At 42.3% G+C, this 13,927-nt stretch overlaps 1 protein-coding gene across 4 annotated transcripts in view; it reads right to left on the bottom strand.

The window, feature by feature from the left end:
* The window catches only part of NPTN (neuroplastin), a 541,091-nt gene that overhangs the window by 137,746 nt on the left and 389,418 nt on the right, over window positions 1-13,927 (bottom strand). For all 4 annotated transcript variants that reach the window (XM_085643906.1, XM_085643904.1, XM_085643907.1 and 1 more), the window contains one exon: window positions 5,309-5,582. In XM_085643906.1, coding sequence (XP_085500032.1) covers window positions 5,309-5,582 — 274 coding nt within the window. The remainder of the gene's footprint in view (window positions 1-5,308; window positions 5,583-13,927) is intronic.

The raw sequence follows: 13,927 nt of genomic DNA, 5'->3' as shown, positions 1-13,927 counted from the left end.
TTGCCCTTGGTGATGCAGCGTATTGGTTAAATAAATGTGTTAACGTCTCGAGCCCTGTTATCTGGTGTCCTGCTCTTGCATGGCAGAAATATCCTTATGGTGTAACTGAAGGGTGACGAACAAATGCACGCAAAGCACTATCAAAAGGGTAACATGGCAAGCAGATACAGTAGGCGAGGAAAGCAGTTCTTAAAAAGCAGGTGAGTAAATACATTTAGAGGAGTGGAGAAAAGCACCTCTCAAATTGGAGGAGTGTGATCTTAAATACTGGGTGGATTAGGAGTCTGGAGGGTGTGCTAGGTGACTCTCCCTTGAATGTAATAGCCCTAAGGCAGGGGAAGAGAAGACAAATGGGCAAAGCCCTATAGCCCTACGCATAGAAACTGCTACTTCATAGTTTCAGAGGCTTGGCAATTTTCTTGTAGAAAGCAGAAGTAGAAACTTTGAGGGATTAATCTTACTCTTTTCACTTTCTACTTTAAGAAAAACAAATGTACTCTTGAACATTACATCCTAAGACAAAGATAGATAAACAAAATATCACCCTCCTATTTCCTTCACTTGATAACCTGCACCCCTTACTATAGGGCTGGTGGGAGGTCTCAGAGGGGGACCCAAAATATATATTTTGTATATGTTTTGCCGCAAATATGGAGTGCATCTGTGAATCAGCTGCAAATGGTTTTGTTAAATAGCACAGGCTTTGGTACTTGGAGGGACCTCATCCCCCAGGTCAAATGTAAAATAAAGGGAAGGGGTGGCAAGTCTCCCCCTAAACTCCTCTCCCTCTACTGAGCCACTGTTGGGTCCCAGAGACCCCGTTCCCCAAGGATGTTTGTAAAAAGGAAGAGGATGGGGGCATGCAGCCCTACTTCCTGAGCCACTGTTGGGCCCCGGGGAATTCATCTCCCTGGGCAGGTTGTAAAATAAAGGGGAGGAGAAGGGAGCGGAATCGAAAAGGGAGGAACAGCGCGGATTGCGTAGGACACCTATATCCATGGAATGGAATTTGTTGATGGAGGAGATTAGCGCTTTGGACATACTAGAATACTGTCCCTAGTGTGTATTCCGATGAGGCTTGAGTTGGGAAGCAACGAGGAGGAGCTAGAACTCTGTGACATGCACAGGGGGGTTGCTGGAGTCCAGCATACTAATGAATGTATATATATAAAAAACAATGAGACAATGTGCTGAATTGGACTATGTATACGACTGTACAATCTCTCATCCGCTGAGCCTATGGGAGGAGGGAAAGTTAGTAAGATTCTGTTGTTTTTTTCTAAAATTCTCATATTAAGCTATATGTTGATAGTGTTTTTTGGACAGAATAACATGTTCCAGGATGTCTCCTGTCAGAGATCCATGAAAATTAGTTATGGATAATAGGGGATGTTTTTTCTTCATAACGTAACAAAATGAAAGCAGGAATGATACTGGGTATGCTTCCAGCTAAACAAATAATAAGTTTTGATAAATGCTGTATGATAATGGTTCATCATAATATGACTTGCACCACTATGGCATGACCGTGCGGAATACTTCACCCAGCGATGTACTGTATTACAATCCTCTAATAAAAATGTGTTTAAAAACAAAAACAAAAAAAGGGAGGAGGGAAAGCACCCTTCCCTGAGCGACTATAGGGCCCCAAGGACCCCATCTCTGGGGCCAATGTATTAATAGGGAGGGGGCGCATGGTATCCCTAGTCTGTCCCCTTACATATATTTTTTTACACTTTTCTTAGGACTCAGCACTGAGTACCGAGTCCTAAGAAGGCTGCCACCATATAATTGTTGATGTGGTGGCAGCTAATCAGAACTCATTGAGATCTGTCAGCTCCGTGCATCCTCTGTAGCACGAAATATCTACACATTTTTAGCCTTAATATTGTGTGGTAAGGCTGTCTTCTAGTTTTTCACATTCAAATCTAAAAAGTTATGAAAAACACATAACATCAACTTAAGCTTCATGTGGGATTCTAACTGTGAGCATGGCATACAACAGTTTGTCCAGAGTGTTGTACTGCTTGGAAAGTAACAATTTTCAACACCAGTATCTCCTTCATTGTCAATGAAAAAACTGCAGACAGCCAAGAGCAATTGAGACCTCATCGTCTTCAGTATAAAATGATAATACTGGCACTACTTTGAAAGACTTTACTGGCTACTGGAGCGGGAAAAGAAAGCAGTTGAAAACACTGTATACCACACAAGAAGCTGCAAGAATGCAGCCCTGGGTATTTCAAATGGCAATCTCAGTCAGATTTGCTAGATTTGGGTCGACCTGAGACCCAGCATCAGTCACCCACAACCTACTTATAATTCTCTCTTGGTCAAGCACAAAGGACATACGAGCAGGCGTACAGTTTGCCATGCCTCTGTTAAATTAGCACTGTGACTAAAAAGATTACACAACTCCCATTGCCCTTGGTGATGCAGCGTATTGGTTAAATAAATGTGTTAATGTCTTGAGCCCTGTTATCTGGTGTCCTGCTCTTGCATGACAGAAATATCCTTATGGTGTAACTGAAGGGTGACAAACAAATGCACGCAAAACAGTATCAAAAGGGTAACATGGCAAGCAGATACAGTAGGCAAGGAAAACAGTTCCTAAAAAGCAGGTGAGTAAATACATTTAGAGGAGTGGAGAAAAGCACCTCTCAAATAGGAGGAGTGTGATCTTAAATACTGGGTGGATTAGGATTAGGAGTCTGGAGGGTGTGCTAGGTGACTCTCCCTTGAATGCAATAGCCCTAAGGCAGGGGAAGAGAAGACAAATGGGCAAAGCCGTATAGCCCTACACATAGAAACTGCTACTTCATAGTTTCAGAGGCTTGCCAATTTTCTTGTAGAAAGCAGAGGTAGAAACTTTGAGGGATTACTCTTACTCGTTTCACTTTCTACTAAAAGAAAAACAAAAAGTCGAGGATTGCTAAAGTGCTGAAAGTGCTGAAAAGGCTGCGTGAATAAGGATGATAAATAGAAGGCCAAAACAATACAGCGATCCAGAGAAAACATTTTCACCTTCAGGAATGTCTTCTGGTATCTGTATATCAGAAGAGTGGATCAATTTAAGAAGAGAGAAATCTAATACCCTGTCTACTCATTGAATGAAACGTTTGACAATACTGATAGTGCCACCAGATGAAATCAAAATAGTTACCATAAAACCTCAAGTATCCGCCATGAAGAAATAAATTCAAGTTAGTCGGGTGAGGATTACACAACAGTTGTAGCAAACCTTAGAGAAGTTGCACCTATCCAAACAAAATATATGCAACAGGCTTCATCACACAGCTGAAGTAGTTTGAGGAAAATTCAAAATGTGATGCAAACGTCAACATTAAGAAGTTGCCAGCAGAGTTAGTGGGCAAAAGCCTAAGAGAGGAAAAGATATCATTCCTGTCACAAGTTAATCCGAGGTGATGCTGTGATCATGCTAAAGGAAGTAGCACGTAACAATCACAACTCCTGCTTGGATAACCATTGAAAGGTAATGGCGACTGTACAAGGAATGATTGTATGAGGACACCTAAAATGGAAAGGAAAGTTAATTACAAGAACATACTTTTGTTCTTCAATCTCAGTGCAGAGGCAATACAGATAGACCTGCGCGATCCAATTAAATTCTAGCTATTCTTTTTGCCCAAGTCAGTGAGTGGTACCCTGCCAAGCAGAGGATTCAGCATAAGGCACCTAAGGGGGCAAAATCAACGGAGGCGAACAACTGAGCTCAATAACTAGTTAGCTGTATACTTTGGTGGTGTGTATACGTTATTCTGCCTAGTGAACACGAGAGTTTCCCTGTTCAATCTGATACTATAGCAAGAAGCAGGCTGGCGCACAACTCAAGCGGACAATATTTGTATTTGGACTCTTCCCAAGAGGCACAGGGTTGAGACTGCTTTGCATATAGCTGGGTCTGAACTGGGGTGGCGAAGTGAGCTAAAGCACAATGATGGATTTAACCCAGATCTGTGACTAGGGGTGACTGTCTGAAAAGTTTCAGCACTACGTCCATATCCTTGTGTATGCTTTGTTTGCCCTAAGTTGGCAAGGTATGCCCAGACGTGGGTCCCTTGCTCACTTTGCCACTGGATTCAAGCTAGCCTGGCTGATATGGGGTGTTACTCCAAAACTGGTCCCAGGATGCTTGTTTCCAGTTCAGGGAAGACCTGCTTGGCAGTGCGGGCTGGACTATTCCCATGAGGCACAGGGTCAAGACTGATTTGCATATAGCTGGGTCTGAACTGAGGTGGCGAAGTGAGCTAAAGAACGATGATGTATTCAACCCAGATCTGTGACTGGGGGTGAGTGTCTGAAACCTTTCAGCACTCCATTCATCATCTTCTTTTGTTTACAATATTTGTATTTGGAACAGGCTAGAATTCTTGCCAGACTAAAACATTAAAGTATCCAGACCTGCACGTCTTCCACTGGTGAGTACAGCATATTATAAATGCTCAGAAAATAAAGCATGTTCAACTTAATGAATCAAATATGTGAATTAAGAATTAGTACTTTCCTTTTCTATCCGAGTTTTGGTTAAAATAATTCTAATAAAAATTGCGAAAAGAATGAAAATTGGAGCTCGACTGTTACATACCCAGGGCACATCTTTATGTAATCTCCCCATCGCTGTCTGGAAGAAAACGCCTGCAATTTCACTGAAGACTATTGGGATTGGCTCACAGTCCCTGCTTCCCAAAATAAAGCAGATAGCTCAACCACATGGTGAAGAAATCAACAAACATCCAAATTCCTAATCGTTGTACCACTCCCTTGATGTGTTGAGGTGATTGGAAAGAGGCGTGAATGCCCACCAATGTATTATTTTCTTTTAAGATTAGCATGTTGGAATGTTCCAAACATTCTCCTTTGATTCAAGAATACTTTCTGAAACTGAGATTCCGTACAACCTTCTGAATTAGTCATTTCAAAAGTCCAGGATATTGCCTCACTTCAGTTAAAACTGTGGCGTGTACAGAAGTTACTAAAAATATGAGTAGTTTTAGTGCTAAAGGCATGCATTCAAATTTTCATAGGCTTGCCTTAGTTACTGGATTTTCTAATTTTACAGTAGGCCCCTTCCATATAATTCACATTTAATGAGACTGTTGCAGCACTTAAAAAAGACGTGCTTTAAGTGCACTGAGGATGAAATAACTAACCCTTCTTGAATGCCTCGTACTACACACATGTGAAAGTGAGAAGCAGAGTGATGCATGGTTGTTAGGCAGAAGGAAAACTGTGAGGAGCCTTAGTCTTTTCACATTCCTTTAGAAACCCTTGTCCTAGGAGCTCTTACCATCTGGGACCTCGTCTGGTCTCTTGCGCTTCTCGTACACTACTATGATAACCACGAGGATGATGATTTCAACCATAATTCCAAGGAATGGCCAGAGTGGAGCCAGGCGGCTACGTACACGCAGAATAGTATTAGCTGCTTGCGAGCCGACTGTGTTCGTAGCATTGCAAGAGTAGTCGCCAGGATCTTCATTCAGTTGCAGGTTAGCGATGGTTAGCTCTGTGTAGTTATCTTTTTTGGTGATGGAAAAGCGTTCAGACGCATTGGTAATGACCTGTGATGAAAAAGAGGAGGCAAACTGATTCCGTTAAGGTATGAAGCAAGAGATGCCTTAACTAATTACAATATTCCAACAAATGTAATTAATATAATGAGGTCACAGACAATAAGCAAGCACTAGAATCACTTTAAAACAAAGATGTAGGTCGATTATATACAGTCTAAAACTAACGTCATTGAGCCAACTCAGTCATTAGTGATATTTTATGATACTTAGATTGCAGGCTATAATTTGTGTAGTGTATCTTTCTGCTTTTTACTCCACACACCACTAAATGTTGGAATGCCTTAGTATAGCATTATGTGTCAAATATACAAGAACCTGCAGGCATTCACCGCCTAACTGGGAACATAGAGATCTGTACACAAGTATAATGCAGATATTTTTCACTGAGGGGGTTCTGAGTATCAACTACACCAGGTGTCTCCAGCCTTTTCTGTAGTGAAAGCTACTTCTGATCAGTGAAAATCATCATGAGCTACTGAAGGCTAAGCAACTTGCGCATTACCAGACACCCCCACGCACGCCTTCATTGACTAAGCAAAACGTCCATAGAGCCAGTTACCATGGCTTAAAAAAAAAAACTTTGACTAGGGGCAATGTGACAGGGCTGCTATTTGTGCCAGTGAGGGTGTGGTCTTTGGTGATGTATGAGAATGTGTACATATGAATGGATACATATGACTGAGACGTATGTACATGTGACACAGGACATACCTTTCGCCATGTGGTACTGTTACATGAATAACACAAACATTCACACTTTTTTTTTTAAAATGAAAGAAGTTTAAAGTGCAGAAAAATGTTCAAAATATGTAACATTTTTCAACTCTTTTTTTCCTCCCACTTAAAATAATACCTGCCTTTTTCAGTTATAAGTATGCCACCATGTTTACCTAACACCAGGAGCCAGATGCCTACTGTGTGCAAAGGTGACACTTTGAAGTGGGATTAAATTAAACTGAAGAACAACATTATGTTTATTTGGATTCCATAAAATGCATCATTTAAATTTTCACCCATTTCTAACTGTCACAGCTACAAACAGCAGGCATCTTGCTTACAGAAAATTATAGTCAAAATGGGAGTAATGTAAAGTGAAGAAACATGCATCATAAAACATCAAGACATAATTAGCTTAATGAGAAGTGGAGAAAAACATTAAGGGCCAGATGTATGAAACCATTTTGTGTTCGCAAATGGTGCGAATCGCAGAAATCAGCCGTTTGCGAACGCAAAATGGCCTTGTGTTCGCATTCTCAAAATTGCTAATCGCAAAAATGCGATTCCTTATTTTGCGACTACCCAGATTGTGAATCTCAAAATGCAAACTCGCTAATTGTTATTTGCAGGCCAATGTATGAACCACTCGCAAATTGTGAACATTCCAAAATTCGCAATTTTGCACATGCAAATTACCACCTATTCCAATCTGGTGGTAACCAGGTGAAAACTATTTTAACAGGCCTAGAGGGCCTCAGAATGTTTCACAACGGCAGCGCTTTACGTCATAGTGAGGAGGATGAGGATTGCTGCAGCAGCACAGAGAAGGAGGAGACAAGAACGTATTTTTAGAGTGAATCTAACTCTGTTTCAGAAGAGGAAGACATCAATGACAAATATAGATTAGACTACGCTACGAGACCCGAAAGATGAACTACATCCACTTCTACAGCATCAAACTCGCAGAACCAGTGCCATTCCCATACATGTGCACGCCCCATGTTAACTGCACCTTCTAGCTTCAGGGAGCTACCGGGGGGTGATAGCAGCAGCAGGAGGGGTCACCCGAAGTGTGCTTTCGTGCTTTTTCAATGCCTTCTTGGACGCAATGCTCCAGAGGATACACCAATTCATTGGATTCCCCACTGCACCACAGGAATTGCAGCAGACCAAATTAGACTTCTACCAGATAGCCCAATTACCCCATGTAATTGGGTGCGTTGATGGTACACATGTAGCCATTTGTCACCCCTCCGGTAATGAGTACGTGTTTAGGAGCAGGAAATCCTTCCATTCAATTAACATCCAGGTCACATGTAATGTCTCACACATGATAACTGACATAGTGGCAAAATTCCCCGGCAGTACGCACGATTCTTTCATATTCAGACACAATGGTATATACACACATCTCCTTGGGGGTGAATTGGGCGAAGGATACCTGGTAGGTAAATGCATGTAACACAGTCTAGTAGACTCTGGATAGGGTGAAACAGTACAGTGACTCATCTATTGCCCATTATCCCGTAGCTGACAGTGCTATGCGGTGCGCTCCTTCATACTCACCCCATACTTGAACCCTGCAACTCAAAGTGAGAAAAATACAATACTGCGCATAAGTCTACACGCAATATGATAGAGCGGACCTTCGGCCTACTGAAGAGTAGGTTCCGCTGCCTACACAAAAGTGGAGGTGCACTGCAGTATAGGTGTAAATATGCTGTAAAATTGTGGCCACTTGTGCCATGTTGCACAACCTTGCAACAACCAAAGGCACACCTTTGGACCGGACAGATTCTGAGTCTGAGGAGAAGGATGAAGCACATCAACCTCAACGACCACCAAACGTTGCAAGGGCAGCAGATGGCAGACAGATGTGCTGAAATCACACAGAACTTCATTCAAGTGAGTAATGAGGAGACAATGCACTACGTAAGTTCAACTGTTGATGTGTTTTATTCCTCCCTGAATCTAGGTTGTGTTCATTCACACATTCAAAGTAAAGGAAAATATTAGAGAAAGTAATGAAGCAACAGATATAACCTTTACACTGTTCCCGGTTGCTACAGGTTATGTCACCCAATTGGTTGTCAAGACTCAATGCCATTCTATTTTCTGCAGCTATGCACTCCTGTGGCCAGTCTGTGTGCTCTGCTGGCCTCTGAGCCAGGGGCATGTCTGGATCTGCGCCTTCTACATTAAGTAACTGGTACTGTGATGCTGCTTAGGCTTGATGCATCCTCACTATCCCCCACCCAGTATATTGTAAAATGTAAATGTAAATGTAAGTTGATACTTGTATAGCGCACTACTCACCCGCAAGGGTCTCAAGGCGCTTGTACGAATACCGCTGTGGAACCCATCCTGGCTTTCCCTGTGAGGTGTCCACTCCTGGGCACCCCCAAGGTGGAGGCCAGGCATCCTTAGCGATGTGGGGGCCGTTGTGGAGATTAAGCAAGCTATTGCCCAGAGTTGCAGAGTGGGACTCCATGATTAGAATAGGTACCGAGGCGAGAATTGTCAGGTCCGTGGAATTTTTGAGCCCAAGACCCGCCGAGGCGGGGAATTGAACCCTGGTCCCGGGCCAGACATCTGCATCAGGGTCTGCCGCTCTAACCATTAAGCCACACTTCTCCACTGAGCCACACTTCTCCACCAACAGTAGCAGTTTGTAACTGTTCAACAGCATTTGTGACCTGAATCAGACCTCTGGCCACATCAGTTACAATGTGCCATTTCCACTTGCATGGTCACTGCTCGTCGAGACAGGAGTGCTGTAGTGTTACTCATTCGGTTGATAGCCCCAGTGTAGCCATCTAAATGGCCAAGTAAGGTGGTGCCATCTGCGGTGGAACACAGTCTTCCTTCAGGACATTGCAGAGTTCGCTGATAGCATCCGTCATGTGCCTGAAGTTGTTTGTACTTTCTCTCTGCCTTTCCACTACTGCTGTACTGAACTGTGTTATAGTGTGCTTCATTTCTGAGATGTTTTTGATGGAAGCTATGCCTGCAATGACCACATGTGCTTGCATTGCAGGCGCTGCACTTTCAACATTGCTGCCTCCAGGCCACCATAGACTGAAGAGCTGTTGCCTTTCTCCTCTTCCAACTGTGCCATTGCCCTGCGCCTCCTGCTTGGGATGTTGTGGTGCCGCATGTGACCCGGAATTTGGGGCGGGGGGGAGGGAGGATGTATTCTCTGCCTGGGTTGTGGGCAGGTCAGGTTGGCTTTCTTCTCCTTCTCCATCCATCAGGTAGTGGTGGCACTGCCTTCCTGCGCCTTTGTAGGTGCAGGTGTTGGGGAAGAGGGGTGCCTCTATTTGTTCATCTCCTGACTGTTCCTGAATCTCCAGAGGGTCAGTGGATGTACTACATTCTGGCTCTAGCGTTGGGGTATCTATGACATTATCAGCACTTGTTTAGTGTAAATATTAGTGTGCTACTATGTGACATTTCACATTGTTTTGGCATTAAAGTGTGTTTAGCATAACTCAGTGTGTTTGTCTCTTGCTTGGATTACTTAAATACACATTTGCTGCTTGGTCATACCTCCCTGCCTTCCCTCTTGTGTCTACTTACTACTATCACCATAATGCATTGCTGTGTTATTAGCACAGTTCTGCCTGCCCTCCCGAATCGGGTAATTTGTTACACATAACATTCACATGTACTTTCAAGTTCATCTTACCTTGGGAGGTACTGGGTCCCACAGAGGTGTTTATCTCTGTCACTCCTATGACAGCTTCAGGCTGGAGAGTAGACTCAATCATGTCCTCAAAGAATGTGAAACCAGTTTGAGTGGGTGGGCCTCCTCCTGTCTTCTTTGCCTCTGCAAGCCTTTCAGCCAACTTTTCCTTTGCCCTACTGCACAGATCATACCAGCACTTGCGAAGATCCAAGATTGAGCAATGTGTGACCCACTGCATTCATTTATCTTTGTCTGTCCAGCCATATTTTCCACTTTTCACACTCAGGGACATGGAGTGATTTCTTCCCAAACTGTTTGTCATGGTGCATGACCTCTTCCTCAGTGAGGACTTCTAACTCCTTCTCACTGAATTTTCTTTTTCTTTTGCACATTGCTGGCCCCTTCCCACTGTCTTCAGCTGCCATGGTTGTTGGATTCCACTTGCACAGCTCTTCAGACAGGATCCCAGGTGCAGTTCTCCTGCAGTCTGACTCCTCCTCTCACTCAGAACAGGTTTGTGAGCGTGGGAAAACTGACATCCTGGTTGTGAGGTCATTATGCTGCATCGAAATAGTAGATTCGCAATTTTGCGATTCTTTAAATTGTGAACTCGCTATTTGGTAATTGCAAATTGGGAATCTGTATTTGCGAACTTACCGATTCGGTATTTGTTTGCGATTTTTTTGATACATTGCATTTTGAGATTTCAAAATAGCGATTCGGTATTAATCACTACTTGGGAATTGCAAAATGCTTTGTTGTTACATCCGGCCCTACGACTTGCTGTTTCATACAAATATTTTTCTTCACTTTGAATTTGTCACATTTACAAAAGAAATAACTATATTTTTCGGTTATCTATATGGCAGGGTCTACTGGCCACTGGAAGCAAGAGGCGAGAGTTTGTAAACGTACTTCGAAATGGTAGAAAATAAAAATGGAGTTAAATTAATCATCAACGTAAATTTTCATTTTAATTTTCTCCCATTGAAAAGCATTCAGAAACATCATTTTGTTCTCATGCTACAATATTGAGTTGACATGGACTTTTATTTAAGAGTTAAAAATCTCAGTTCTTTACCTCAGGACCCCAGCCTGGATCATAAGTCTGATGATAACAAATAAACACAGCCTTCCCTAACTAGAATAGTTAAATGTGACCCAGTGCTTATTTAAAAATGAACTCAAGGCTGTGAGCTGCTCTGAAAGTGGTAGCTCACGATCAACTGGTTGGAGACACCTGAACAAGACAAAGAATGAAGCTCGAGTTCTATATGATGACACCCAGAACCCTGCAGTGCAAGAAATCCCCATTATCCACAGTTAGCCCTATTGACATTTTATTTTAAGTGTGGTCCACCCCACGCCCACTTCTTGAGCTCATAAAGGAAGAACAGGGGATAGAGAAGTCACGTGGAAGCCATCCATAACCAGATGTCCTGTCACCAAGCCTGCCTTCCCTCACACAGATGTTTAAAAGACTGACCACGTTGCCTGCCACCTTGCCCCATCCCAATAAAACAATTCAACACCTATTATCCTAGCATCTGTGTAAGCCCTCCCCTCATCCATCGCCTTCCATACAAAACAATCCCTACCTAGCACCCTGCCGCCTTCTAACATCACTATTTATGTAACGCCAAATCAACCAGAAAAAAAACACAAGACTACTGCCACCATATTTATGCAGTTTCTGTAATACCATTCTCTCACCACAGTATACATACTTGGCTTCCTGCCACAATCTGCAATTCCTTTCGTGTCCCTGCTCAAAGCTGCACTCTCCAACCTCACATTAAGAGGAGTGCTGGCTTTTGTTGTATTACATCTTTCATTTTCTTTCTTGTGTTTTAAGGCTTACTGTATTTCAGAATGTTCAGATTCATGATGCAGCCGGGTTCTAAAGATGCCCAGTAGTTATTCTCTTGGAGCACTATGGGGAAGCAGAATTAATCTGTGGATTCTGGCACTGACGTTGTGGCTACATTCTGTTACTTATGTGTTCTACATTTTTAGAAGAACAATAAATGTTCAAAATTAAGAATCCTGCAGTGTGATGTCAAATCAATACATCGAAATGAACAAAAGAAATTGGCAACAATTTTAAGGTACTGTTTATTGTTGGCCGCTGCTAGTATACCTTACATCTTTTGGCATGATTTCCCCTGTATTTTTGCCTTCTGACCGCCTGTTTTGACTGTGCACTTTTTCACTACTGACTATAGTGCTAGAGGCACTCCCATGTATTGGGACCGCGTGATGACCTTTGACTACCATTATTTTAATTGACTTTTGGTGTTTTCATTTATCCTAGCTTGAATGTACAACATAATTTTTCCTGCATGTGCACATTCCCTTGAAGATTTCTTTTGTGTAACCTTGTAGTTTTAGAGTGGGGAAGCTTTCACAGAGTAGAACAGCCTTGGCAGGAACAGAACGTGTGGGATGTGCATATGATAAAAGCATGAGAGAGGAAGAGATGTAGAATGTACTTCTTGGTCTCGGAATGCAGTGTTATATGCAGTGGTGCTCAAATGTGCATTATGTTGTACAGTGGGAAGTATTATGATGTTCTGGCTTTGATATGCCCTCATGCCATTTTGAATTCTGACTCTGCCTAGCTTTAGCTTGGAGCACGGGCAGGCTCCCAGATTACTCAAGTTGTTTAGGCTATTCACGTTCAAGGTTGTTTTGTTTTTAGAGATTGTTTTCTGTTCCGCTGGAAACTTTCATAAGCTTCATTTAGATAAGTACTGAAACATGTGAGAGCGCAGAAGGAACGTGATAACTCTTTTGCCTTTGGAATGCTTTAACTGAGAGAGGCCAACTCCAGTAAGTTTCCTTGGCGCGGAGGAGGGCTTCTCGGAAACTATTGGTGCTTTGAGATTGTAAAACTAGGGTTTGTTGACTTGGAAACTGGGATTTTGGTTTGGAATTTGAATGGGAACGGACGAGTCTACTTCAATACAGCAGTTCCTGGTTTGCGGAGTTTCTGGACTACGGCTGTGAATCCCCTAGTCTGGAATGGGTCAAGATGCAGAGTTTGAAGCCGGTGATGTGTTTTCTTTGATTAACATTGTGATGTGTGAGTGTGTCTGGGCGCACATTCAAGTCTCCAGTGGTTATAATCATCTGATGTATTTAGTGTGTGTGTACATATATATATATATATATATATATATATATATATATATATATATATATATATATATATATATATATATATATATATATATTTCTGATTTCTTGCAGTGGACGTCCAGTTTTATCTGCTTGTATTTCATTCCATATTATTATCTGCTTGTAATTCATTTTATGTATTTATTCCATGCATTTAACAGTTGCTTTTGCCTACTTATAAGTGTGATATTATTGCTTGAACATATATATACACATATATATCTCTATGTACATTTGAATGTCGTTCATTTGACATCTGGGAAAGCCTTTTTGTTATAGAGTGTTGCACAAATAAAACCCCATGCCTTATTCTGAGATCAGTCTATTGATGCATCTTATTTCATAAGAGTGAAATGCCTTTCCAGGTGGTGTTTTTATTGCTTCGCCGTGTTTGTGCCTCCGTGTGAGAGTGCGGTATTTTCTATTATTTGGGAGGGCGATCCAATACACTGGCCTGTGCTAAAGTGCTTATGCTCTGTGTCTAAACTGTAATGGCATCTGGTTTTTCCATGATTGGCATATTTGATTGACTAATAATTCCCTAGTATAGTGCACTATGTGCATCTAGGGCCTGTAAATCAAATGCTACTACTAGGGCTGCAGCACTGATTGTGCCATCCACAAGAGTAGCCCTTCAAATGTGTCCGGCGTGCCACTGCTAAACCTTTGTGTGTAGTTTCAAACGCCCATGGTTACCTGGCAAGGTCGCCTACATGCCAGACCCAAACCTTCCCTTTTATTACACACA

The sequence above is a fragment of the Triturus cristatus genome, chromosome 3_1 (genome assembly GCF_964204655.1).
Source record: "Triturus cristatus chromosome 3_1, aTriCri1.1, whole genome shotgun sequence".
NCBI lineage: Eukaryota > Metazoa > Chordata > Amphibia > Caudata > Salamandridae > Triturus > Triturus cristatus.
Note: the sequence above shows the minus strand (reverse complement) of the source record. Positions and strands in the feature narration are given on the sequence as shown.